Source organism: Epinephelus lanceolatus, chromosome 5 (assembly GCF_041903045.1).
Source record: "Epinephelus lanceolatus isolate andai-2023 chromosome 5, ASM4190304v1, whole genome shotgun sequence".
NCBI classification, from domain to species: domain Eukaryota; kingdom Metazoa; phylum Chordata; class Actinopteri; order Perciformes; family Serranidae; genus Epinephelus; species Epinephelus lanceolatus.
This window is the reverse complement of record NC_135738.1, coordinates 22,482,320-22,510,122: the sequence shown is the minus strand read 5'-3', so window position 1 is coordinate 22,510,122 and position 27,803 is coordinate 22,482,320. Positions and strand designations below refer to the sequence as shown.

Here is a 27,803-nt window from a genome sequence, read left to right as displayed (position 1 = left end):
TGTACCTTTAAACTGACAAAGAGGGGATTTTAAGGTTATTGCAAATTCTTGTCTTCCTACATTTTTTCATTTCATTTGGCCCAAAATAAAAAATAAATAATAATATATATTAAAATGAATAATAAAGTATGAGGTTACTAACTAATTAAATGGCTCTGGCATTAGATTAAAGTACATGCAGGTCAGTGGTTTGAGGTATAGCCTACAGCAGGGCAACGCTCAAAATACTATTAAAAAAGCCAACCTTAAATAGAGGAAGAAGAAGAGTGAAGGGAGAAATATTTTAATTTATAGCTGTCATGTCTGACACTGATTGGTTCATTCACTGTTGTATATTTTGGTCGGAAGGGGAATTTGAATATGCAGCACTTCACCGCGTGACTTCTCGTCTACTTCATTTCACTTTGACCCGCCATCACTGACTGAAGCTGTAACAAGTGATCATAATGAACACTTGTCTGCTTTTATTTGCTTTGCTATCAGCTGCTTCAGCCTTTCACCTGTCTGAACGAGGTAAGTGCTGCGATCGTCCGTTTGGTACAGATAACTTTCTTTTTACTTACTTTTTACTCAGGTTTTATTATTTGTGTAAGCCTTAACTTTCACTTTCATAATCCACCGTGGCGTTTATGCCTTTGTTGTCATTGTTTGCTCTTATTCTTATTCTCTGTATACATTTTGACACTATGAATTGTTTTCAGACGAGGCTCACTTCAAGTCATGGATGGCGCAGGTGAGTTATCTATCAGTTATATCGATCATGTGTAACACTTGTGTGAATGAGGAAATTACCTGCAAAAAATCACTGCAACAAAAACGTCTCTTAAGTGAAATGTTCAAGTTTGATATGATCACAACCCTGTAAGCTCGCTGCTCATTTATACCTATAATTAATCCAAATATGTTAACATTAATGTCCCCTATGTCCAGTACAACAGAGTATACAGCCTGCAGGAGTATTATGAGAGGCTCCAGATATTCACTGAGAACAAGAGGAGGATCGACAAACACAATGAGGGGAATCACTCATTTACAAGTAGGAACAGCTTGTTATTGCATTTACTTTCTTTTGTTTTTACATTTTCCATTTAAAATATGTTGAGCATTGTTTAATCTCTTCCTGCAGTGGGGCTGAACCAGTTTTCTGACATGACATTTAAAGAATTCAAAAAGTCTTTCCTCTGGTCTGAGCCACAGGTAATGCCATCCCATAAAGGAAGTAAGTGTTTACATGTTTGAGATGGGGTTTTTTAAGCAGTGAGGGGCTTTATTTTGCACATTGTTTGTTACAGAACTGCTCTGCTACCAAGGGGAACTACTTCAGCAGCAACGGACCGTATCCAGACTCCATCGACTGGAGGAAGAAAGGAAACTATGTGACGGATGTGAAGAATCAGGTGATGTTTAACTGCTGCACCAACACACACCCACACACAGTCACAAATTTTATTTTCAGTTATTGATCTCAAAGGTCACGCAGTGCATCGTTGCTGGGTGACAGCAGATTAAAATAGTTTCTCATGATATCTGATTTCTCAATCTGCAGTTGTCAAATAGTCAAATACATACGACATATTGTGTTTTAATGCTGGAAAAGTGGCAAAGTAATACTCAAAACAGTCATTGTACATACTAAAATCCTAATATACTTCTTGTACAATGCAATGCACAAAGGAAAGAAAGTGCTGCAGGGTTGAAGTTTTGTTGCAGGCCACCCCGGAAGTTCCATCGCCCTGGTTCTCTCAACAAACAGCCAGTGGGAAAATAAAAATAAGTTCTGTTGCAAACAAAAGCTTTTGATACTCACTCAAAAAAAAAAAAAAAACCACTGACATGGAGACGAGGGAACTGGGAGTGGTAAAATGTTAACTCATTTCCTGGTGTAAGGACTCATTCCTGCACCACTATATGGAGAAGCTTCTCACAGCTAGAAAAAAATACAACTTATTTGTAGAAGTATATTTGCATCACCTTACTGAGAATATTTCTTCAACCTGACAGACCAATGACTGTTTACAATCATTAGACAGACTGAAGAATTGCAATAATAAGCACATTAAACTTTAACTCAACCATTTGTAGTCATTTGTCCTTACTGTTCATTTTGAACTGACATCAGTGTGTTTACCCATGTGTATCTCATGCACACACACACACACACACACAAATATATATACATATATATATATATATATATATATATATATATATATATATATATATATAATGTGTATCTCCATGGCAGGTTTGGTCTTAAATTTCATATTAGGTGGTATTAAAAATGTCTTAAATTGGTTATATCTGCAGACACCCTGTTTTAAGATTAGTATAGTACATACTGTATACAGTTAGACTGCTGTACACATGTGGGCCAATTTATGATGTTTCATACACTGGTCAGGGTCCCCGCACATTTTCATGATTAAAATTTCCAAACTTTTTCATGACTTTTCATGGAATCAAAGTAAAGATTTTTTTTTTCGGGCCCTAATTGGCCAGCAGTTTATAAACATCTTAGCTTCAAACTCTATTCAGACATAAGTTAAGCTAGCTGGTATACAGGAAAGGAGGGACAAACCCAGAGAGAAAATGACAAAACGTACTCAGTGATAAACAAAACGTTGTTACACATTGACACATATTAGAGATACATTACCTCGATAGCTAAAGAGATATAGAGAATTAATTTGCTGTTATGTTACATTGCATTGAAGATTATCTATGAAAGATTATTGTAACAATTTCAATATAGTCAACAAATTTCCTTGACTTTTCCTAAACTTTAAATGATTTTGACTAAGTCCATGACTTTTCCAGGTCTTCATGATCATGGAAACTCCTGGCAGGTTTAACTAATAATGTCAATTACCGCATTGCCTTGCAGCTACTGCTGGACATGTGTCATTGTTAATGTTATTAGTTGCACATGTGCTTTTCCTGTTGTCACATGTCAACATATGTTCTGTTTTTGTAAAGGTCTATGAATCTGTTACAGTCCTTGAATCAAACATCTTACTGTTGTACCTTTTGTTTTTGCACCAAAGGGAGGTTGTGGCAGCTGCTGGACTTTCTCCACCACTGGCTGTCTGGAGTCGGTTATCGCCATCAACAAGGGGAAGCTCGTACCACTGGTGACTGTCTTTCACTTCTCTATCAAAACTGCTGTTCTTGTATTAAAAAAAAGAAATTAACGTGTCACAGAAGGGCCAAGAGTATTAACTGGAATCTCTAATATTCATATAGTCAGAACAACAGCTGGTAGACTGCGCCCAGGCCTTCAACAACCATGGATGTAACGGGTGGGAGTCAAAAATACGTTTCCTTCCTCTTATGATAATCTCCCTGTAACTACAGCACATTTCTATAACAAGATAACTTGTCTTCTAGGGGCCTTCCCAGTCAAGCATTTGAATACATCCTGTACAACAAGGGGCTGATGACAGAGGACGACTACCCCTACACATCCATTGTAACGAAATCATTTGCCTTCCTAACATATAAAATAACTAAAATATAAGCAACACAGACTTTGAAGTCACGTATTTAATCACTCTGTGCTTTTCTGTTAAACCAGGAAGGTACTTGTGTGTATAACCCAGAACGAGCAGCTGCCTTTGTGAAGGAGGTGGTGAACATCACAGCGGTGAGTGAACATCAGAGTCTTTATTCGAGATGTTTGAACAGTCTGTGAGTGATGAAGGTTTTCTGTTACAGTACGATGAGATGGGGATGGTGGACGCGGTTGCCACACGCAATCCTGTCAGCCTTGCCTTTGAGGTGACCTCTGACTTCATGCACTACTCTCAGGGCGTCTACACTAGGTGAGCAGAAGCCAGAACATTGTCATGTACGATCTTGGAAATTGACTGTCAGTTTTCTTGCAGTTTGAGCCCACATTAGCAGGAGGAGGGCATGGCCACTAGATTGCAGTACATTTTTCATGGCAATATACACTACACTTGGTTAATAAAAAGTGCACAGATTTACTTCCTCAGGGGGAAAATCATGTTTAACCTCGTATTTTTCTGTTCTGTTTTTGTCTGGTTTTGAGCTGAAGCTCACATGTGACAGTCACAGGTGACTGTGTCTATAAGACATGTTGCTAAGACAGAATATAAAGCTTTGTTACAGTAATTTATGTCTTAAACATCTCTAGAATTTTCACTTTTACTTGAACATTTAGGAATATTTTGCAATAGTAAATTCGACTCTTTCCAACTAAACCTGGGGAGTTGGACATGATGACACTTTGACTCACAGCTTGATATATTATATTACCTGTTGTGCTACAATTTCCCTCATTTATCAGTGCAGAATAACCCCGAAGAAAGTGATACCACTGTAAAAGTAAAACACACTTTGTCTTTTCTTTAAGGCATGCAATTTAGTGGATACATGCACAAACACAAAGTGTGTGACCACATACAAGTGCACTTGTCGACAGAAGTAGAGTTGTTTTAGGATCTAAGTTTTACTAAATATCCTGCACTTGAGTTAAAATGGAAACCAAACAGGAATGGTGTAGCCGAGCCAAGTTTAACACTGCTGCCAAATCAATACTTGGGAAAATGGGGGCATTTTTTAAAAACATTTTGTTTTTACACTGTGAGTTAACTGTGACTATCTGTCAGTGAAGCTGCTAAACTTGAAACTGGTTTAGTTCCTCATTCTTGATCAAAACAGTCTCATATATCAAGTTGGCTCTAACTCCCTTCTCTTCTGCCTTTCAGCACTGAATGCCACCAGACCACAGACAAGGTGAACCACGCTGTGTTAGCAGTCGGGTATGGACAGGAGAGCGGCACCCCTTACTGGATAGTGAAGAACTCATGGGGATCTTACTGGGGGATTGGCGGGTCAGTTTTCTGTTCAGTCATTTACCGGAAAATATAACCAAATGTACACCAACTAGAGTTAATTAATAACTGTGTTCTTTTTACAGATATTTCCTCATTGAGCGTGGGAAGAACATGTGTGGACTCGCTGCTTGCTCATCTTTTCCCGTGGTGTGATTCCTGCGTGACAGCAAACTACAGAGGGGCTGAAAAGGGAGCAATATCTGACTTTTTTTGGTATTATACAGTGATTTTTATATAATCAGTAGCCTACTGTGTGTTTATGCACAGTATGTTTTTGCACAATAGAGTCAGCCTCTGGTGAAGCACTATGTAAGGGGCAGATCAAGTCATATCCAGATTAATCAATAAATCTGACGTTATGATTTAAATACCAGTTATTCTATTCATTTCATGACATTCACATATAAAGTCTATTACAATTTGTTTGATGGAGTTTTTTTAATTTAAGTTTATTACAGTTGTGTGTGCAATGCTCCAATATGATGGATATAGTAATAATGATTGAAGAAGGAATACGTACCCAAACAACTTTAGAAAGAGGGTGCACACATTAACATCAACATTGTTTTGTCTTTCTGTGACATGTAAGATTTTAATTCAATTTATAATTTCCATTCATTCATTTTCCGTAACGGCTTATCCTATTAGGGGTCACAGAGGGGCTGGAGCCTATCCAAGGTAACACTGAATGAGGGGCAGGGTACACCCTGGACAGGTCACCAGACTATCACAGGGCTGACACATAGAGGCAGACAACCATTCACGCTCCCATTCACACCTATGGCCAATTTAGGGTCACCAATTAACCTGCATGTCTTTGGACTGTGGGAGGAAGCTGGAGCACCCAGAGAAAACCCACACTGACACAGAAAGAACATGCAAACTCCACACGGAAGGGCTCCTCCCTTGAACCCCCCACCCTGGGTTCCAGGAACCCTCTTGCTGTGAGGCAACAATGCTAGCCACTGCGCCACTGTACCACCATTTTTAGTTTCATGCGAATGTTAAATTCCATTTTCACTGAACCTCTAATTAAGGGTAAAACTGTAGGCCTACCAGTGCACCAAGAATAGGCGATACTGTATGAGTAAATGCAGCAGACAAGACCTGCTTAGAGTTATTTTGTAATAATGGTATGATACAGTGCTGTAAGGTAGTTACCATGGGCCCCTGTGCACACTATTATGACAGGCCCTAGTGCACCCCAGTGCATTATAAAGCACACACACATGCATAGAGTTTTAGGCCTATACATACTTTACCAACAGTGTGTCTTACTGCCGCTTTTATGTTACATCTGCTTTCAGATGTGCCAAGAGATTTTGTGCCTAAACTAGCTACTGTTAATTGTATGACTTTATATTGGACAACATCAACATACATGTTACCCAGCAACCATCATTACATATTTGTATATGACATAAACTGCAAAAGAAAATGGGAAACTATCAGTTTAACTATGATGATTGAGATGGATTTGCCTTTTTGAGGGCATATATAGAAAATCACACCATTTCTGAATTGACATGAGTTCTTCTTTAAACACGGGCATATTTCCAGGTGGCAATCGGGCCCCTCCATCCCATAGACCCAATCTTGTGTGTTACATCCCACTACATCAGTTGTATATGAGGTTTTACCTGTAAGAAACCTGGGATACTTCACGGTGTTTCCCTGTGTTTCCTGTGAGAGCCATGACGTAAGACTACATTTCCCAGAACTCTCAACCGTGCTCAACATCGGCCAATAAGGAGTCAGTTTGTTGAATGGGCGCAAAGTATGTTGTCTGTTTTCCTCACATTACTGGGGAGAGTAGACGTAGTGTTTGCTTTAATCGCTGAAGTTTAGTGGATAGAACTGTGTTAACTTAAATGAACTTTCACGAGTTACGAGTGCACAGCGAGACCAACTCAGCGCGAGCATCCGGTCACTTGTCTCATCCCGTGTCGCGTGCAATGTTGAAGAAACCAGCCGCCACTTTGTGAACTGAGCTCGGACTGTTAGCTAGCTAACACTCGCTAGCTCAGACTGTAGCACCAACAATGTCTATTCTTCCACAAAATAACCTGAAGGAGCAGCTGGCGAGGCACAGCAATGCTGCTCAGAGCAAACTGTCTCTGGCTAAACCCAAACCGGGGTAAGTCTACGCAGAGCTCATGCTAACGTGCTAACGCTAGCTATCAGTGAGCTGTCAGCTGTGGTAACTGACACTCCTCAGCGTTATCTAATTATTTACACAACAGGGCTGTGTGAGCTTTATTAGAAATAACGTACTGTGCAAATGGAGTATATGCAGTGTGTGAGGAGCCGCGTGCATTCAGAGCTTCGCAATTCTCCTTTCAGTTCATCATAAGGACAGCAAGTTTGTCAAACAGTAATAACATTATTGTTCTAACTAGTGGATGTCCAAGAGACTTTATTGGTTTATTGTTTGTCAATGTAACATGTTTGTGTCAATAGATAAAACTTTCTGTGTTAATTAAACTACTGTTTGCAGAGTTTCCTGCAAGTGCTAACTCATAATGGAGACACACTAAGCACCCTGCTGTCCAACTGGCACCTGGATGCTCACATAAAAATGAAGTGTACAATATTTTTCATCTCTTGAATATATATATATACATATATAAATTCAACATACAATGCACATACTTGTACATATTTCTTATGCGTACTGTAATTCTATTGTTGTTTATTTCCCTGATGTATATAATATATTATAGTTAAATTTTCACACTTACAGCCTCAGCCGTGATGAAATATATTTTATTTAATATTTTAAGTGTATATCTTCAGTAATAGTGTTTAGCACAGTAGCATAATGCACATTTTGTTTTTATTTTGATGCACATTTCATTTCTACTTTATTTAATGCTCTATATTTGCACACTTTTTTTCATATACTATTTTTACTTCTTATAATTCTCTATTCTTTACATCGTAGCAAAGGTAATGAATCATAATTTACCCTCGGGATCAATAAAGTATTTCAGATTCTGATTTCTGATTCTGAAATGTGACATTCATAACAAATCACCATGTGATGATAACACAAAAATCAAATTTGACTGCCCTCTTGAACAATCAAATCTCAAGTTTAATGAACACCCTTGTTCCTAACTATCACATCATGTTTTCATAATTTCACACTGGTTTATTTTTCAGGGCCTTTTCTTTCAAAAAGAAGACCTCATCGGGTACAACCAAGGTGGAAGTCCTGACCAAGGTAACCAGCTCTAATGTTTTGGCAAACAGGAATGTCAATGTCCCTAAGAACAGTGTGGTGACTCAATCTCCTTTGACATTTTCAAACAAGCTTGAGAGACCTCAAAAATCCAAAATCAACAACTTCTTCCCTGTAAGTTCAAAAGGCATGTCGGACTCAAGCACCCCAGCAGGTAACCGTGCTCCTGCAGGTCAGACTCCTTCAGCAGTGTCTGCTACTAAGGTGACGACAGCTCTGACTAAATCTGACAACCAGTTCACTAGTGGCAATGGAGGCAACTCCACAAGTCTGGATGCATCTCTTGGAATCTCGATAGATGACTGGGATGATTTTGATGACTTTGAAACTCCTCCCGCCAAAGCAAAAAATGACTCATTCAGTTCAGAAAAATCTGGGAAGAGCGCCAATCCAGTGTCGTCTTTTAGTGAAGAAAAAACACAGCACACAGAGAAACTAAACCATGACGCCTCTCTCAGAACACCAGAGTTAAGCAGCAGTTTTGGAAACAAGACAGGTCTCTCCAGAAGTGAACAGTCTCGCATGGACACAGATGAACTGGAGCATGGTGTCGACAAATCTGCAGTTTCACCAGGACCTAGTTCGAATCAGGACCCAGCAGAGTTTGAAATTGAGGATTCTCCAGTTAGAAAGCCCAGAAGACGACGACTTCCCTCTGTTCATCTGACGTCTGTCCTGAGTGATAGTGAAGAGGACAAGGATGATGTGGTGGAGACTTTTAAAGAAAAGACAGGTAACTAGCCATTTGTTATAGCATTTGTATTTCATTTATACATTGTGGGGCAGAAATGGGTCTAGAAAGCATTGAATTATACAAAATAAAGCAGATTTTATCCTTTGTTTTTCAGACGATAAGAAAAAATGGGTTGACCCAAAGGTCATACAGCTTAATGACAACTCAGAGCCTGAAGATGATCTTGATTACATTCCCCCTTCTCCGATCCATGATCAGATCTCTTATACCACTTTTGCACTGGAGACCAGGTCAGTTTGTTCAGTTTATTATACATTTTACCGCTGTTCACACATGCTCATGTGTCTACATGGTAGTGAATTATATGATGCTAAAAAATGTGTGTATCTTCTGTAGTCAAATCACTGTGACAAATAGTACTGTTGAAAGAGTCACCCACCAATTTAGCATTGCACTCCTGTAACAATGTTGGACTCTCAGTGGACAGTAAAAAAAGAGATATCTTTGATTGTATTCCACCCATTCTTCTCCGCTGTTCTGTTTTTGTGGGTTATGAATACTAATTTGAAGAAAGGGTATCAGTTGAGATACACATCTTGGGTAAAAACAAAACCAAGCATATTAGTTTTGATAGTACAGTTGTTATAGTGGGTGCATTTTGCTGCAAAGCTTTCACACTTTACTATGACTCAGGTTTTCTGCAGGTCCTTAAAAATCTCATCTTCAATTCAATTGTCTTAATATTAGGCCTTAAAAGTAATCAAATAGCCTTAGATGGGAATTTGTGACATTAATTCCCACAACCATTATCCACTTTCAGTCATATAGCTTTTGATATGTTTGAGTTGAAATGAGTCAAGCTCTTCTGTGTGAAACTCAACATTTCTGACGTTACAAATCTTTAAACCTACCACTGAACCTTATACTGTCCTTTTATTTTATACTTGCAGTTACCAGTTGGCAAAATGTAGATTAATCTAACTGACTTTAATAACCATTTTTCCTAAATAAAACCTACCTCTGCACATACCACCACATATATACTACTTAACCTTTATTCTTACTGGCAATTCTTGAATAAGAAAAAGATGATTTGCCCTAAAAACTGTCTTGAAAAGGTCTTAAAAGAATTAAATTTAAGTGTCCAAATCTTGTAGAAACCCAGAATAGTTATTATAAGTTCATATGAGTTTTTGACCTCGATATTACACAGATTTCACCTAATAGAGGATTTTAAAAAGTTATCGGGACATAACATTTCTTATATTTCAGCAGGTCTAAATCAGCTGGTACTGAAAGCAGAGACAGTCCTGTGCAGTCAAAGGGACCTACAACAACACTACCTGAACCCTCTGATCACCACTCAAAAGATAAAACAAGTGGGTGCAATGTCTTTTCCCAATTTGTTTGAACCTTTTGCACATTTTATTTAGCACTTTGTTTTTTTCACCCTCTTCATTAACGTAGTTGTTTCTTTCTTCTGATCACGTCACAGATGAGCAACTCTTCAGTATCATGGAGTCCATTTGTTCTCTGGTTGATTCCATCCCTGAACATGAACTGATAGGTTTGTCTTGTGGAGATGAGCTGTTGCTGAAGAGGGCTCAAAGGTGTGTACATGTGAGAGGAAAACAGATTTGTTAGTATTCATGATATTTAATGATGTCTCAATATGATTTCAATCACCTGCCTTTCCTCTGCAGGAAGAGGATTCTTGCAACAGGTGGTGGCGGTTTATTGAAGATACAGCAGCCAGACAGCACTGTGATTTCTGAACCCCGCTTTACAGAAAAATCCCTTAGCTGTGATACGTCTAGTGTTATGTCATGCAGCACCTCTGTGCCCATTGACTTCAAGAAGCCTCCTCAGATCAGGAGATCTTCAGTCATCTCTCTGGACTATGACTCTGATCTCTCTGACAGTATTATTAACACACAGCCTTTGTACAGTAAGAACAGCGGGACAGTGTCAGTGAAAAATCAGAGTACCTGCGACTCTCCGTCAGCCCTCAGCCTCACAAAGCCATCTTTTGATTTCTCTAAGAAAACAAGCACAGACCTGGATGATTCAGATCTCTTCTTCTCTCCCAAGAAGCCTGTTGAAACTGTTGTTCAGAAGAAATCTAACACCCCAGCAGCCATTACACCTGCAGAAGAGATGGTGTTAGATGAGTTTTATGATGACTACTTTGACATAGATGACTTCAATGACTCCGATATCCCTGATTACTATGACGAGCCCCCAAACTCCAGCACTGTGACTACAACAGTGAAAGAGGGGGGACCAAGCAAGTCTTCATGGGATAAGAAACCAACAACACCTGCTCCTACACCCAAGCCTTCAACGGTCTGCTCTCCTGGTAAGTCGGCATGACATGGAAAAATTCCCATTCAAGTCCACAACAATTACAGCAGCAGTCATTGACTACACTTACATGCACAAAATATGCAATTTTTGTGCCGTTGACACAGCTGATGAAAATGAATATTTCAGTTGAGTAGCCTGACGGCCCTGTGGTGCATTTTACTGACTCAGCTTTAATGTTTTCCGATGCAGAGCCCACCTTCAGAAACCCAGCCCACGATCGCTTCAGAGGGTACAACTTCCCCCACTCACAGGAGATGATGAAGATCTTTCACAAGCGTTTTGGTCTCCATCAGTTCAGATTCAATCAACTTGAAGCAATCAATGCAACAATCCAGACAGAAGACACGTTTATTTTGATGCCCACTGGTTAGTAGTGATCAAAAGTTATAGAAACAAAACTTATCTTAGCCAATGCATGTGAGTAGGGTTGGGTACTGTTCACATTTGAACTGGCGCCAGTACTCAAAGATAATTTTTTTTAGTACTTAACGCTCTCTGTAATAACAAATGTAATTTTTGAACAAGGTCAACAAGCAGTTCTGCTCCATTTCTTTAATCACACATAGAGCTACATTTCTGTCTTTGTGTGTGTGTGTGTACATGTGTGTTTCTGCTAGGGATAGACTGATATGGATTTTTTAGGGCCGATGCCGATACCGATTTTTTTCCATCACCCTTAGCCGATGACCGATTATGGACTGCCGATTTTCTTGAGCCGATATTTGGGGCCGATACTGCTTTTGCTCCCTCAATTTACATCAAAAAAATGACACAATGATAACAAATATTACAGGTCTCAAGTTTAAAATAAGAAACATTTATTGAACAGTAAAAAATACTAAAACAAGATGGAAAGTTGAGGTAGAACAGGTAGAATATTATTATTATTATTGTTATACATTCAAATAAAAAAAAGAGTTCAGTGCTCTTAAATCTTCCAGTAATGTCTTTATAAAATAAACAAATATTTAAGCTGAAGCATAAATAAAACAACAACTACTGTACACAGTAGGATTGGCTGCATGTGCGCTGCAGGGTCTTCCGGCAACACAGAGCTGCCCGTGGATGCCTGTCTGTAAATCATGCCAGGGAAAAATAAATCCGCGAACCCACGCGCGTATCGGCCGATGCCGATACAAGTAAAAAACTCAAATATCGGCCCGATATATAGGCCGGCCAATGTATCGGTCTATCCTTAGTTTCTGCTCATCTCATCAACTCATCAACTTAACGGTGCTTCTTCCTCCTTTCTAAACCCGGCGGCTCAGCAGAGCACCATTATTTCCACCACAAAATGCCCCGAAGATGGCCATGGACTTTGCAGTTGGCTTTGGGATGATTTGTGGTGTTTCTGCATCCTATCTGACCATGGCATTCTCACCCATGTGCACTTTTAGATAATGAAATTGGGCACCAAGTGATTTAACATGAATTGATGCTTGATAGTACCAATGTAATTCAGTCAATACCCCTAGAAGTACAGAGTTCAGTACCCAACTCTACATGTGGCAGTAGATTTAGGATATCAACTACAGTAAAAATGTCCACATTTCTCTGTTACTGAAATGTTTTTAGGTGGGGGTAAAAGCCTGTGCTACCAGCTACCTGCCTGCGTGTCACCAGGGGTCACTGTGGTCATTTCTCCTCTCAAATCACTCATTGTAGACCAGGTCCAGAAACTCACAACACTGGATGTAAGTGTGTTTGCTCCCGTTGCTCATTTGGGTCAATATAAGGTATGATGATATTGTTGTAATGTGTGTTGTACTCATTTTTTTAATTCCAGATCCCAGCAACAAGCCTGTCTGGTAATGTAAGTGAGAGTGAAGCAGGGAGGATTTATATGCAGCTCTCTAGAAAAGACCCCATCATTAAACTTCTTTATGTCACCCCTGAGAAGGTGAGAGATTAATGATTTCAGCTAAATGTTACAGCTGATTTAATGTTAGCTACAAAATTAGTAGAAATTATTTTACTGAAGACTGATGCATCTTTTCTTCTCTTCAAGGTGAGTGCAAGTAACAAGCTGATCTCCGCCCTGCACAACCTGTACGAGCGAGGCCTTTTGGCCCGCTTTGTCATAGACGAGGCTCATTGTGTCAGTCAGGTGTGTTCCTCTGCTTCACTGCTTCTTCCACAATCTGCAGTATGCTTTTGTCTTTGCAGCAGTCATTGTTAACCATCCTGTGACCTTTAATCTTTCAGTGGGGTCACGATTTCCGCCCAGACTACAAGAAGTTGCATGAACTTCGTCAGAAGTTTCCCAAGGTGCCGATGATGGCCCTGACAGCCACCGCTACCCCGCGTGTTCAGAAAGACATCCTCAACCAGCTGAATATGACTCGGCCACAGGTGTACGTGCTCCATCTCAGGCTCCGTCTCAGATTTTTAAATGTAACTATATTTGAATTCACACAGCCAACAGCTTCATATTTACCATCTAATATATTTTCAGGTTCACCATGAGCTTCAACAGAACGAACCTGAAGTATGCTGTCCTGCCTAAGAAACCCAAAAAGGTCGATGAGGACTGCATCAATTGGATCAAGAAGCACTATCCACGTAAATAATTCAGAGGAGCTTTTTCGGTTATTTTCAGAACACTGCTGTAACTGTTTTGTTGAAAATTCAACACAGATTTATGTGTGACCACATTCTGGGACCATATCTGAATAATGTCGAAGGGACAGATTTTAAAAACACATACAATTCTTGAGCTTGTATCAGAAATAATTTAAAATCAATATTTTGTACAATGCTCAATTGCTTTAGTAAGCAGTATTATATAAATTAGGGAATGACTGTGTATTGAATTATCATAGTGGAGAATATTTTGTCAGTGATTACAGCCCCTCCGTGTTTTATTAACCTGTATCTCTGCGTGCTGCAGGCGACTCTGGCATTGTGTACTGCCTGTCCCGTAACGACTGTGATGCCATGGCTGAGAGCCTGCAGAGAGCACAGATATTAGCTCTGTCCTATCACGCAGGCCTGAGTGACAGTGACAGAGAGTATGTGCAGAACAAGTGGATCAACCAGGACGGCTGCCAGGTGAGGTCACCGCTCACTCACTGATATGATATGAAGATGAATAATAAATGCAGGGTTCCCACAGTATTAAAATCCCTGTGAAATTGTTTGCATTTATCAGTGTTTTTTAAAGGTTTGAATAAAAAAAAACATCACTAGTATCACATGATACACGTAGACCAGACTTTGATCGCGTCATCACCAATGCTGCACGGCCTACTTGAGGAAAAAAGTGCACTCTCAAATCAGAAGAGAAACAGAAGAATGCCAAAAAGCTTTTAGACAGTGGGTTGACCAAGGGCTTCACAGTAGAATTTGAGTGGCATAAGATAGTTAACGTTTACTGTATGTTTGGTAAATCGCTAAATGATGCTTGTGACAGTTACTACTGATGGATAGCTAACGTTAGTTTGAGTGGGAGGCTGCTACAGTATAGTCAGACTGTTGGCCGTTAACAGGTTGGTTATTTACAGCCTTAGGCTACCTGGTGATTCAGTCAAATCACCAGCTATCATTATGTGACCATCTATACATGAAATACCTGCCACTGTGATGGGGATGATTGAAGGAACATAACGATCAAGCTTAATTTATTAAGGTATCGCTAATGTTAATGCTCACGTTCAGACAAGGTTACAAAACAATCAGCTTGTTGGCAGTGGAAATGTCTAACAGAGTGAGTAAAGTTAGCAAGCACTAGCAGTTCTGTGTGTCCATAAATGCCTGGGATGTGCATGTTTAATAATGTATGGCTGTATCTTTATATGGGCTGATCCATTTTACACTACTTTAATAAAGTCATGGAAATAGGATAGAATAGCTATTTTAGTTTTGGAAAAGTTTTTTTAGGGACTCTGTACATGTTACTAGATACAAAGCAGTTAACACATAAATGTAACATTTTGCACACTGCCCTTACACACTGTTTGCTTTTGTCTGCCAGGTCATCTGTGCCACCATAGCCTTTGGCATGGGTATCGACAAGCCTGATGTGCGCTATGTGATCCATGCCAGTCTGCCGAAGTCAGTGGAGGGTTACTACCAGGAGTCCGGGAGAGCTGGCAGAGACGGAGAGATCTCTCACTGTATTCTCTTCTACTCCTACACCGACGTCCACCGCATCAAGAGGATTATCAGCAGTATGTGACTAAAATATAGACTGTTCTTATTGTCTGCAAAATGTATGTGTATTTTCCAGCCTGTTAAACTGTTTGACACGTTTACTTTCCAAATGACAAACTGCATATATAAGTCATGTAGACTGAGATGGCTCTTTTCTTATCATGACAGTGGACAGAGAAGGTGACAGACACACCAAGGCGACTCATTTCAACAACCTCCACAGCATGGTGCACTTCTGTGAGAACATGATGGAGTGCCGAAGGATTCAGCTGCTTGCATACTTCGGGGAGATGAAGTTCAACAAAAGCTTCTGTAAGGAACACCCGGACGTGAGCTGCGACAACTGCGCCAAACCAAACGTAGGAATAATCTCTTTCTTTTATTCATTACAAATTCAGAAATCTACCTAGCCCTTTTCTAATTGAGTGAGAATGTTTGAATGTTCCTGTTTGTGTGCAGCAATACAAGATGAGAAATGTCACTGAAGACGTGAAGAAGATTGTGAGGTTTGCCCAGGAGAACTGCGAAAAAGTTGGAGCAAGGTTTGGCAGGACTTCTCAGCAGAACCGACTGACACTGAACATGCTGGTGGACATCTTTATAGGTAAAGGACATGAACGTGCTTGACATGAAAAGGCACTTTGCAGCTGTGAAACCTGCATGATGTCTTGTACTGATGTGTTTATATATTCCATGTGGCAAGAACTGATAAAGGTCTGATGGGGGAATGTGTCTCTCTTCCAGGGTCTAAATCTGCCAAAGTACAGACAGGAATGTTTGGGATGGGAGGAGCCTACTCCAGACACAATGCTGACCGTCTCTTCAAAAAGCTGGTGCTGGACAACGTCCTGGTGGAGGATCTTTACATCACCAACAACGGCCAAGCTGTGTCGTATATCTCTGCTGGACCCAAAGCCATGAACGTGCTGTCTGGACACATGCAGGTAACCTGACACATGTATTGACTGTACAGCACCTAAATGACAATGGTGTTGTTATTCTGTAGTTATTATATTGTGCATTAAACATTTACTTCACAATGATAAGCAGAAGCAAAAAAATAGCCTATTTCCACTTTAAAGTGTGAAGTAAAGATGTATATCAAATCATTAAACCTTGACCTATCACAGGTGGAGTTCTATGAGACGGAGAGCGCGTCTAGCATCAGGAAACATAAAGCAGCTGTGGCCAAGAATGTCTCCCAGAGAGAGGAGAAGGTTCAGGAGTGTCTGAAGGAGCTGACGGATCTGTGCAAGCAGCTGGGGAAAGCTTTTGGCATTCACTATTACAACATCTTCTCCACTGCCACCTTGAAAAAGATATCAGGTAATTTATGAAACAGTTCTTCTGTATCATTAGCATTATGCCACAGCAAAACAAGGAGTATCAGAAGAATTTTCATATTCCTAGATCCATACATACTAAATGAGACAAAGTTGTGGAGATACATCTGTGCCATTTTAAAGCATTTTACAACTTGTTATTCTTGTTTTTATATGAACAGAGAAGCTTTCTTCTGACGCTGAGGTCCTCTTACAAATCGACGGTGTGACAGAAGACAAACTGGAGAAGTACGGAGCTGAAGTCATACAGCTCCTAGAGAAATACTCTGCGTGGCAGCTGCCAGGTAAGAAACCAAATTACATTTCTAGCATGTTTCTCCTTATATCTTTAACTGGTGTACTGTTCTTTTAATTCGGCACATTGTGGTATTAATCCTACGTCTCTGCAGAGGAGGAACAGGCAGTCAGTGGTGGAGACGGGTGGATAGACACGGCACAAGGTCGCGCATACGGAGACTCGGAAGACGATGCAGAGTCCTCCACGTACTTCAATAATAAGCCTGCACAGGGACAGAAGAGAAAGAAAGCTCCATTCTTCAAATACTCCAAGAAGAAAAAAGCATATGGCAACTCAAGTGGCAACTCTAAAGGGTATGTCGTGTTTGTTGACATGTTATCATATAACCAGGCATCATATTTAACACTAAGCTTAAACCTTACTTCCTCTTCTCTCCTCTCTCCTGCTGTGGTGTTGTGGATTCAGTCGTGGCTACAGCAGCAATAAATCGTTTTCATCGTACAGCTACAGAGGTGGATCAAAAGCTGCAGGTCGGGGGTCCAGGAGCACAGCGGGCGATACATCAGCAGGCAGGAGACCGGGCATCATGAGTGTCCCGACCCCTCAAACCAGCCAGCGACCCTTCTTAAAGCCAACCTTTTCATACTTGGGCTAGGGCTGTTTTCTGGATCTGACTTTCAGGGAAGCTACTTTTTCACTACATTTTCAAACCAGCTGGTGTTACTGGGTACATCCAAAGGGTTAATGTAAACTGATAAAATTGTATATTTATGTTCTGTACATGACATCTGTCCAGATTTTGTATTGTTCATTGTAAATTGTCACTTTTCACTGACCATTTTGATGTAAATCTTTTTTTTTTGTTATAATAAAGACCAATTAAAATTTTGTAATAATAAACTTCAGCTGGTCGACAGAATTTGTGTTGCACCAGAGAGCCACAGGGAGCCATGTCACATTTTTAATCAATGTTTATTTCAAGTTTGAATAGTTTTTATTTAATGGCACCAGTTACAAGGGACTATTGGAGAGAAACAATATTTTATACCGACTTGTACAGAAGGTTACCTACAGTACAAACATGGGTTCGGAATGGATCAGACTGAACAAGAACTGGATTTGGCACATGGATTTATATATATATTTATACTCGTATATATAACGTAATCAAACAGCAATCTCCGATCCCAGGATAGAACAATGCAGACTACATAACACACCACCAGACATGGATATGCATATACACTCGTATATGGCGTGTATGCGCGGTCATGTGAGGGTCTGCCCACTGGGAGCTGACAGAGGGGCAAACAAGCAGATCAAGATGTCTTCAGTTAAGACTCTTTATATATGTCAAACCCTCAGTTCCACATGCATCATCCACGTTAATGTGACGGGGACTTTAGCCAGGAATGAAATTTAGGTCGCCAATTGTGTAGATTTTTACATTTAAACTGGATATGTTATATTTTAGTCACATCAATAACAAAAACCATGTTTAAGGGACAGCCAATGACAATCTTTGAAACTTAAGTCCTGATTACTTCAGTCATGTACTGGTTTGTAGACTTTTATTAAGATGTGATTGCTGTAAATATGTAACAGAACACAGGGAGTAGACAAAATAAGAAAAACACCTCACAGTAAAGGTCACAGGGTTCTCACTGGTCCTTGAAATCCTTGGGGGAAAAAAATCAAGGCCTTGAAAGCTTTTTTGACAATAGACAGGTCATTAAAAGTGCTTGAATTTATATATATATTTTGTGGAAGAACAGAAATTTAAGTTATTTTAATACTGTCTGCCATAATTGTAACATCACAATTTAGCACATTTAAGCTTCTCTCTAACTGAGGTATTTTACAACCTGGACCTTATTTTCCCAAGTTTTTGTGTCTAACTGACAAGTGGGAACAACAATTTTTGAAACTGGTCCAGCATTGAGAGACAACACTGCAGCCAGAAGCAGGAAAACAGGCTGCAATGTAATCCCTGTTGTCGGTTGAGCATCGACAGTTTACATCTGATTAAAGTGTTCATTTTTGCCATTGTCAGGCACAGATTATTATTCTTAGTTTCTGACAGCAGTGTGGAGAGGATCCCCACAGATACAGACCTCTTTATTAGAGAGTAAGATCCTTTTATTTAACCATAAACATCATCTCCAAACCTACCAGACTATTGAAAAAACAGTAATTTTAGCATCTATAGAGCCAGCATAATTTCACATCCAACTGAATGAATTTAGGGTTTACTTCAACTAAACCGGAGTTGGTGGTTGTTGGAACAGTGAAAAAATTATCCAAGACAGTTTTTGTGAGTTTTATTTTGCTCCTCTCGACCTTTAATGAAGTGTGTTTCACAGTGATAAAATTACCGTTTATTTAAATGGAGTCTGGCGGCTTTTGTGATAGCAACTTTGGGGCTGTTTCTGGGGAAACAAAAAGGATCTTACTCTTTAACAAAGAGGTGGACCTCTGTAGGGTCCTTTCCATAATGTTGTCAAACACTTGGAGTAACAATCTGAGCCTGTCAGTGACAAAAACAAGCACTTTCAGTGGAGTTAAATTGTCAGTGCTCAATTGCCCCCAGGGATTACACTGCAGCCTGTTTCGCTGCTGCTGGCTGCAGTGCTCTCTCTCAATACTGGACCAGTATCAAAAATTGCTGTTCCTATTGGTCATTAGACACAAAATCCTGTAAAAATAGGGTCCCGGTTGAAAAATACAGAAGTTACCCTTTAACTGTTAACTGTGTCTTGATCCATGTCTAAATTATGCTGTGCTGGGACCTCGAACTTGAGGGAATTGAGTCTGGAAAGTCCTTGAATTTGATGTTTGAGAACACGTGAGAACCCTGAGTTCAGTTCAGTACAAAAACACCACAAAGTACAACCTCAAAAATGACCCTGAACATCTGTTTGAAACCACCTTAATAAAAGTGGATCATAACTTTAACACATGTAGGGTTTGTGGCTTGGTTGTTACCATGTGGGTGTTTCTGTTACTGAGTCCACCCCCTGCGTATTATTAAATTCAAACACAAGTATTATGCTTCATCTTCCAGTGCACATTGGCTGTACCTTCGGTGCTGCTCTCCAGGGACGGACAAGCTGTTTCTGATTTGTAAACCATGGATGACAAACACACTCGTTCATGAAAACTCACACGTCTGGCCAAAACTGCAGCCATCTCCCATGAAGTAAAAGAAAGTGTAAACTATGTAAACATGACACAGCAACTGAAATGTCAAATAAAAAGGTTTGTCACAGGAAACCTGTCAAGACAAATTAAGACAGAGACTTCGGTGTACATTTTACAAACAGTTTCAGACAGAGATGAACACTGTTATTCCCTCTCGGCCTGGGAGATTTAAGGACGGAGTTGTCCGTAGTATAGTTGTTATGGATGTTGTGTCTTTTCGCCCTCCATTCCTTCATCTTTGTCACTTTGGTAAACTGCAGAGTTAAGATCCAGGCACAGGGAACAATCTGTCACTTAACAATGAAACAGCAAAGAAACAGCAGAACAAACATCCACACAAGAGGTCTCTAAGGAGAAATTGATTTTTATAAAATGTTATCAATGAATGCGACAGTAACTAGGTGTCTCAGTGGTCATCGTTAGAATCAGCACAACAGCAATTTGGTAAGTGGTTTTCTTAGAAACACAAAGGACATTACTCATCGTTGGATTCTCATACATAAGTTTGTTAATCTTTTTGCTCTTACAGCTGATTATTGCTCCTTGAATAATGCTGCCTTATTTTTGTGTTTTAATTGTTGCATGTTCAGAGAGACCACTGACGCTACATAATGCTGATACATGTATGAGAAACACCTTCAACCTTTAAAAGATGTCCTGCTAACAACTCAGCCTGGCTGGGCTGCTCGGTCATGTCGACCTTTATGTCAGTAAAGAAGTAATAAATATGAAGTATGAATGTACACAAAAAAATTCAACCCGCCCACCCTGCTCCACCCCCTGCTAGGAAAAATGTGCTTCGTCTTTGCATTACTATTTACTGGATGTATCCGAGTTACAGATTATTAACTTGACATAAATAAGCTCCTACACTGTGTGTGTGTGTGTGTGTGTGTGTGTGTGTGTGTGTGTGTATGACAGGTTTCTCGCCAACGTAGCTCTAATGATTTGATATTCCCTCTAGCATGGCGCAAGGCAATGTCAGCGCTGCCCCCTTCCACCACAGATAACTAGCGAAGGATAATGAGCTACAGGAGTGGATCCAGCCACAACGCCAAAGTGCATGCTACTCTGTGGTCAGGACTACAAGTTAGCCAGGGAGTGACGCGCTCGAAATACACAGGAGCAAACAAAGAAGGTAGCACCATCAGGCCCTCAGTGGGAGCAGCTGCAGGTATGAGAGTGTGGTGTTTGAAATAACAGGCCAAAAATTAGCAACCCTGTACAGCAATTAAAGTGGTGAGGAATACTTCAGCCCCACAAATGACCATCTGTTTATCAATTTATCACCCAGTGTAAAGATGAAGTTGTGAAGGAAACTTTGTTTTTCTCTCATGGCTCCAATTGGAGCCATGTTTGATTTGTGTTAAATGTATTATCCCGCCACACCACAAGGTGGCCTATGTCACTGGCTGAGACAGGCCATGGTGTTTAAGTTCATGCCAACAAGTAATTTTCTGAGAACACATCCAAACAATTCAGCCAATTAGCAACCAGTAGTGGCTGAAGTATAGGGCTTGTCACTGCACCTCCAGTGAACGAAGAATCCAAAAATGGAGAAAATTCTTAATAAATTAATAATAATAATATTAAAACATCCATTTACAAACTCTTACAAAACGTGTCCAATATAATCGAAGTCTCATTTTTCCTGTGTTGTGCTCAGCACTTTCCAAGCAGACAGCCCTTACTGACAGGAAACTTAAACTCAGTTTATGCTCTCTTCAAAGCCAGACTCCACTGACAAAAACAGGAATTTTACTTTGCTGAACACGAAGCCGCTAGTGTATTGCTGCCTTTACAAGTTAGTTTGTTTTTGTGTGAGTGATTCAATAACACAAAAAACTACCTATCAACAGCAGTAGAACAGCACCTCCTGTGTTCAGTGAGGTAAAATTACTCTCTTTGTCAATGGAGTCTGGCTGTGAGAAGAGCATAGATAAGTTTTGCTATCAATTCAGTTACCTGACAGAAAAGGCTTTGTTGGCACTGCAAACAAGATAAAGGTACTTTTTATCATACAGTATGGACTTGTTCTAAGATTAAAACCTTCTGGGAAAATGTTTACGCAATCCCTGGTAAAATATTGGCTACACTGTTCACTTTAATCCAGCATTTTGTCTTTTGAATGACACTTCAAGAAAACTGGTCGAAACACAACATATAAATTGTAACATGACAGCTAAAAGACTGATAGCAACAAATTGGAAGGACGCAGCTCATCATTTCTGGAGATGATCTCCATGGAGGGAGCAGTATCTAACCTTTCTGAAGTTTATAATGAGGAACAACTGTGGAAGGTTGGACTGGATACTATTTGTGAAATACCTACTTTTCCAAGAGTCTGGAGACAGACTCCAGAAGAAACATTAATGGTCCAGTATTTTAGTTTATCCTGTAGATCCACAACTCACTAAGGCACACATAAACCCTCCATTATCAACACCCCTTTGTTTTTGTTTTTTCATCTTTTCTTACCCGGTTTAAGTACCTTTGCAGATATGTGAGTTAAGTACGCTCTTGTTTTTCTGTTTGTTGAGAAAATCAATAGAAGTTCAAGTCAAAAGAATAAAGACCTGTCTGTTTGGGAAGTACTGAGCATTTGACTGGATAAATGACACTTGAATTATACTGCACGAGTTGTGCGAGAGTTTGTAAAAACAGATGTTTTGATATAGAGTTGCTGTTGTTAAACGCAGACCCCTTTTTCTTTAATTCATCAAGAATTTTCCCAGTTTTTGGATTCTTCGTTCAGCAAATTCAACTTAACACAGGGTCAGTAACTGACACACAGATGGTCATTTGGGGGTGAAGTATTCCTTTAAACCGCACTTTCCAAGAAGCTCTCTCAAAGGCCTCTGATATCCCCCAGTCTTCTCTACCTCTTCCTCTCTTTTTTCCATTCTCTTTTCCTTCCTCTAAGTTCTTCTCGCCTTTTGCAAAAGATGAAAAATTGACTTCTCTCTGTCTGAACCTCCACCACCACCACCTCAAATCATGTTTCAATTCCTACATACAGACACAGTAACACTTACACCTGCACTTGGTGCAGGAGGTAGACACGCATTACAAAAAACAGATTTTACCCAGAATCCAGCAGTCGTGGCAGTTATTGCTTCCTGGAGCTGTGAGGCAGAAGAGTCTAGAGCCTGACCGACAAATCTAGGGGCAGATATATTCACCAATATCAGCTGATATCTTGGTGTCTGGTTTCATTTTGGCTGATGTGAAAATTAAGGGAGGGATATAACTGAAGTACATAATTCGGGAAAAAGTGCATGAGGTGCCTCAGAAGACGTCATCATTACATACTTAAGTTTGTCAAGCAGACACCATTGTTACCTCCACCAAAGAGGCCGTGTTTCCAGTCCTATTATTAATGTATTTGTGACAAAATCTTTTGTTTGGGGCTGCATCTAACAATTATTTTCATTGTTGATTATTTTCCAAATTAACAAATTCATTGTTTGATCAATGCAGTGTCAGAAAATGGTAAAAAAAAAATGCCATTGTAATTTCTCAGAAGCAAAGGTGACACAAGAATCCCAAACCCAAGGATATATTTACAATTTACAGTAATGCAAAACAGAGAGAATTTTCACATTGACGACGCTGAAACCAGAAAATATTTTTGCTTGAAATATCAAAATAGCTGCCAATTAATTTTCTATCTATCAATTAACTAATCGTTTCAGCTCTTGTTTCCTTCATCCTTGTCAAAAATGAATTTCATTGTGAGGACAGGCCATGGGGTCGAGTATCGGTCAGGCTCAAAGTCACCTCTCCAAACTCTTCAAGTAAAAAAGAAGATATGGTAAAGTTATGAAAGGTGAAAATGTGCTTTTTGGATTATTTGGTATTTGCGGTGGTGTGATATTATCTCCAGATTTCATTCTGTACAAACGCATGTTTTAAATTACCATTAAAATTGTGCACACACTGAAGGCTGACTGACTGCTGGTGGAGTGATGAGAGGTGTGATCAGTGTCGAGTGGATCTGGATAAAAACACTGTTTTTTTTTTTAAGTCCCCACTTCCACATTTCCATAAATGCTTCTGACCTTACTTGAAACACAGCGCTAAAAAAGGTATAATTTAATCTTCAATAACAAAATAACATTTCAGTTCTGTTAAAATATACATGGAAAACCTGTCAATATATATTAGGAAACAAACTAATTTGTACAAAAAGTACATCATTATTCTTATTCTAATAATAATAATAATAATAGTAATAATAATATAATATGATACATTAACCTATGAGCAAGGTCGATATGAAACCAAGAAAAAAAATCAAACTCTTCATACAAAGAAATTATTGAAATTCATCGAATTTCAACTTGATGAAAAAAATGCAAATTAATTGGAGAAATAACAGAACAACTGAACAGATGGGGACATTCAAAAGTACTTAATTATTAAAACCATATGAGCATTGCACATCTATCTAGACTATTATCTATTGGTGCCAGCAGATCTTTGCTCTCCAAGAGTATTTCTCTAACCACATCTGACACTAGGTCACACAACACTATTGGTTTATTTGACTGTATCCCTATAAAATGTTAGAAAAACAACTTTGTTTTCTGTCAGGTTACTTTGTACACCGTCGTATACTAAAGTGTAATTGTGTCTTAAAACAATTCACAAAATTCTAAATTAACATCTTCTCAAAAAGGCATTTGGTAATCACCCTGTCTGCTCTCTGCTTCATGAACCTTCACTGTTGCTCCCCTCAGATTGTTCTGTTTTTTCCTGCTGAGGTCAAACTGCTGACGTCTGATGGGATGAACCAATATCAAAACATTTGATACTACCATGCCTCAGGTATACTTCACAGCAGTAGGCCTATCGACTCTAACGTAACTCACTTCCATCTTCATTTTCATGACAAATCAACTTCCTCGATTGCTGCTCATCCCGTCTCCCTTTCTGATGCAAATACATGTTTAAAAGCAATAAATAATAAATGAAGGCAACGTTCATCTGTTGCAACAAAATCTCCGTTTCTCTAAAAGGAACGGTTTAAACTTCTTCAGTCCTTTGATTTCAGTTTTAATTTTTTTTCCTTTGTGTTATTTGAAAAAATAAAATACCTGAAATGAGGTGAAATTAAAAAAAATGCAAAAAAAAGAAAAAAAAAGTCCTCTGGATTTGTAGAAAAAGAAAAATTAGAAGAAGAAATCAAGCGAAACGAGGAGGTGGTTGGGTGGGTGGGTAGGGGGTTAACTCAAAGTGGAGGAGGAGAGGAGAGATCCTGGCCCGGTGTTACCAGGAGTGGTCCAAGCTGTATGTCTGCAGGAGGATGATGAGAGAAGCAGGGTTCATGGTTGGGACGAGGCTGCCCTCCATCGCTCCGGAGTCCTAACCGTCATCTCAGACCCCCGAACGGGCTTACGAACTCTACGACCTCACTCTCACTTGTTAATGAGCAACCCGCCCACCCAGCGGAGCTTGCAGGCAAACCACCGCCTGAGGGGACAAAAGTATTCGTAATGGAACTGCTCAAATTCGGGGGTCTGGCGGATATCACGTAAAAATGCAATGTCAAGGTCTGACTCGGTGAGGATGATGAGGAGGAGGAGCAAGACAAAGAGGAGTCCAATGGTCACAAGGAGCAAACGGAGGACACTTAAGACAAATTTATTCACCTGTTCCACCTCGCTGAGGGCCGAGTCCCCCCCAGCACCCTCCTGTGCAGATCTACCGTCTGCACCAAAATCACCCCCTTCCCCGCGGGGGGTGCCCGCCTCCGACTCCTTCTCCTCCTCGATGCTGCAGGGCGCTCCGTTTATCTGGCGTGAGACAGCCAGCTCCATGCTGTGCTCGGCCACCGGGGTGGGCAGGACGCTGTCGGACGGGCTGTAGGCCTCGTCCGAGATCACCGCAGTCCCCTCACTGGTGTCTGTGGCCTGGCTCCGGGAGCGTGGCATGAAGGATTCCCCGTGGGACACTGAACGCACCGGTGTAGAGTGGGCACTGTCACGCAACGACTCCAGACCTTGTGGAGTGGTTCAGGGGGGAAGAGGGGGAGGGGAACAGACAGAAGAAAAGAGTATTACACACATTTTACAGCAACAGAACAAAAGAACAACATTCATGATCTAGTGTGGCGTTCACTGACACAATATAGCTACTGTAGTTCTGCTTCTAAATACTTAGAGGTCTATTCTGCTGTTTGTCCAGCAGAGGTCTGTTACAGCGCACAGACACACAGTGTCCAACTCAAGAGCAGAAATCTGATCATGCTTTCCCCAGGGTCAAACAGACAGGTGGAGTATTTTCATTGTACATAATGCTCCCGTGTTGATGTGATGTCTCATCATCACCTCTAATGGAAGAAATCATCACTTTACACAGGCACTGGAAGCCCATTAAGATGAAGTGTACTATACTGCTTCCTGATATCATAGCTGACATTCTCTCAATTTCTCTACCAGCACTGTCAGAGCCCTGATCTCTAAACAAGCATATACTAGAGGTTACAGCACTGATCTCACATCAGTCTATACATAGCGACTGTGTTAATATGTGATATTTATTTTGAACATGTAGAAAAAAAGACATGTAGGTACAAACAAGCAGACAAGCAAACAGAAAGTAGTATTCACCAATAATGAAAAGCAACTATCAATGTATAGTTGCTTTGATTTACACATTCTAAAAGCAGTGGAAGTATAAACTTATTAAATCCCACCCCTTCTCCATCAGTCACTGAGTGAATGAATGAGACAGCTTCCTTATATAGATAAACCTGTACCAAAGACTTTTCTAAATATACCATTGGTATTACATTTTAACCTTGTCACACAAAATAACCCATGCATATCTATATAATAATAATTACCAAATATCTACCTTACAAAAACCTTAAAATCTTAGTTTATAATATAAATTACCAATTATCTGTGACTTACAAGTATAAACCAGTCCTAATGTGATATATATGTATAATACCAATTGTCTTTGCCTTAGGTTTACGTTTTTTTCAAGTCTGTCATAAAACTGTCGGCACTAGCTGAGAGAACGTCCCTGTCCAATGTAAGAGACAAGGGACAAAATCCAGTCTTATTCAGTGCAAAAACGTACTGCAAAGTTCAGCTCAAGTTGTATGTTTATTTATATATATTTCACAGAAGGAAGCATCCATCTACTGATAGCTCACCTAGCACTACCAAGCTAGCTAACGTTACAGCTCAGCCGAGGAGGACGCCATTAATGTTTACATGATGTGCTGTCAAGAGCTTCCTACATGAAACTGTTCACAACAAGGTCTGTGGATTACCTTGAGTAACCGGGACAGAGACATTGCTGTTGAGCTTTTCAAATATTTTTGGGCACTCTGAGCACCACAAGCCATGTATTTTGATTACATTGGAGAGAAGGAAGACATCTCTACGGTTGATATTGCCAACACTCAGCAACTCACAGCGAAACAATCTAGACAGATAAGAAGCACTACTGATAAGAGGAAAAAAATGTAGTTTTGATTCGGGTGTGAACTGTCTCTTTAAGGCCTATAGAATGCTTAAAATCAACCTGCGTGCATCAGCACCAAAGAGTTAAAGAGTCTTTCCTAATTAAATCAAACCAAAATGAAAAGGCACACAAAAATATTCTTAACCTACAACTAAGAGTGAGCATAAAATCTTGTATTACAAGGCATGTAATCTGATGTTGTGAAATAGGAAAAATCTGTTTA

At 39.9% G+C, this 27,803-nt stretch overlaps 3 protein-coding genes across 7 annotated transcripts in view; 2 read left to right on the top strand and 1 right to left on the bottom strand.

The window, feature by feature from the left end:
* Nucleotides 1-353: 353 nt before the first annotated feature.
* ctsh (cathepsin H) lies at nucleotides 354-5,227 on the top strand. The gene is made up of 12 exons (XM_033635558.2): nucleotides 354-513; nucleotides 702-733; nucleotides 931-1,036; nucleotides 1,127-1,197; nucleotides 1,293-1,397; nucleotides 3,045-3,131; nucleotides 3,244-3,299; nucleotides 3,388-3,469; nucleotides 3,575-3,643; nucleotides 3,715-3,821; nucleotides 4,731-4,856; nucleotides 4,943-5,227. Exons 1-12 carry the CDS (start codon nucleotides 447-449, stop codon nucleotides 5,010-5,012), a joined length of 978 nt encoding a protein of 325 aa, XP_033491449.1. The 5' UTR covers nucleotides 354-446; the 3' UTR covers nucleotides 5,013-5,227.
* Nucleotides 5,228-6,611: 1,384 nt separating this feature from the next.
* On the top strand, nucleotides 6,612-18,444 carry blm (BLM RecQ like helicase). Of its 3 annotated transcripts, XM_033633943.2 has the most exons (22): nucleotides 6,613-6,996; nucleotides 8,025-8,085; nucleotides 8,176-8,836; nucleotides 8,952-9,087; nucleotides 10,070-10,176; nucleotides 10,293-10,407; nucleotides 10,501-11,156; nucleotides 11,354-11,530; nucleotides 12,740-12,858; nucleotides 12,951-13,064; nucleotides 13,173-13,271; nucleotides 13,370-13,518; nucleotides 13,620-13,726; nucleotides 14,055-14,215; nucleotides 15,138-15,333; nucleotides 15,485-15,675; nucleotides 15,776-15,920; nucleotides 16,061-16,260; nucleotides 16,447-16,642; nucleotides 16,821-16,943; nucleotides 17,049-17,250; nucleotides 17,363-18,444. In XM_033633943.2, exons 1-22 carry the CDS (start codon nucleotides 6,902-6,904, stop codon nucleotides 17,550-17,552), a joined length of 4,200 nt encoding a protein of 1,399 aa, XP_033489834.2. In that variant the 5' UTR covers nucleotides 6,613-6,901; the 3' UTR covers nucleotides 17,553-18,444. The 3 variants fall into 3 exon arrangements, with proteins under 3 accessions (XP_033489833.2, XP_033489834.2, XP_033489832.2); XM_033633942.2 differs by having other exon boundaries at nucleotides 6,612-6,996; nucleotides 8,025-8,836; nucleotides 10,073-10,176; XM_033633941.2 differs by having other exon boundaries at nucleotides 8,025-8,836.
* frmd5a (FERM domain containing 5a) overlaps nucleotides 17,851-27,803 on the bottom strand; it is a 90,692-nt gene continuing 80,739 nt past the window's right edge. For all 3 annotated transcript variants that reach the window (XM_033633948.2, XM_078168347.1, XM_033633944.2), the window contains one exon: nucleotides 17,851-26,102. In XM_033633948.2, coding sequence (XP_033489839.2) covers nucleotides 25,519-26,102 — 584 coding nt within the window. In that variant the 3' untranslated portion in view covers nucleotides 17,851-25,518. The remainder of the gene's footprint in view (nucleotides 26,103-27,803) is intronic.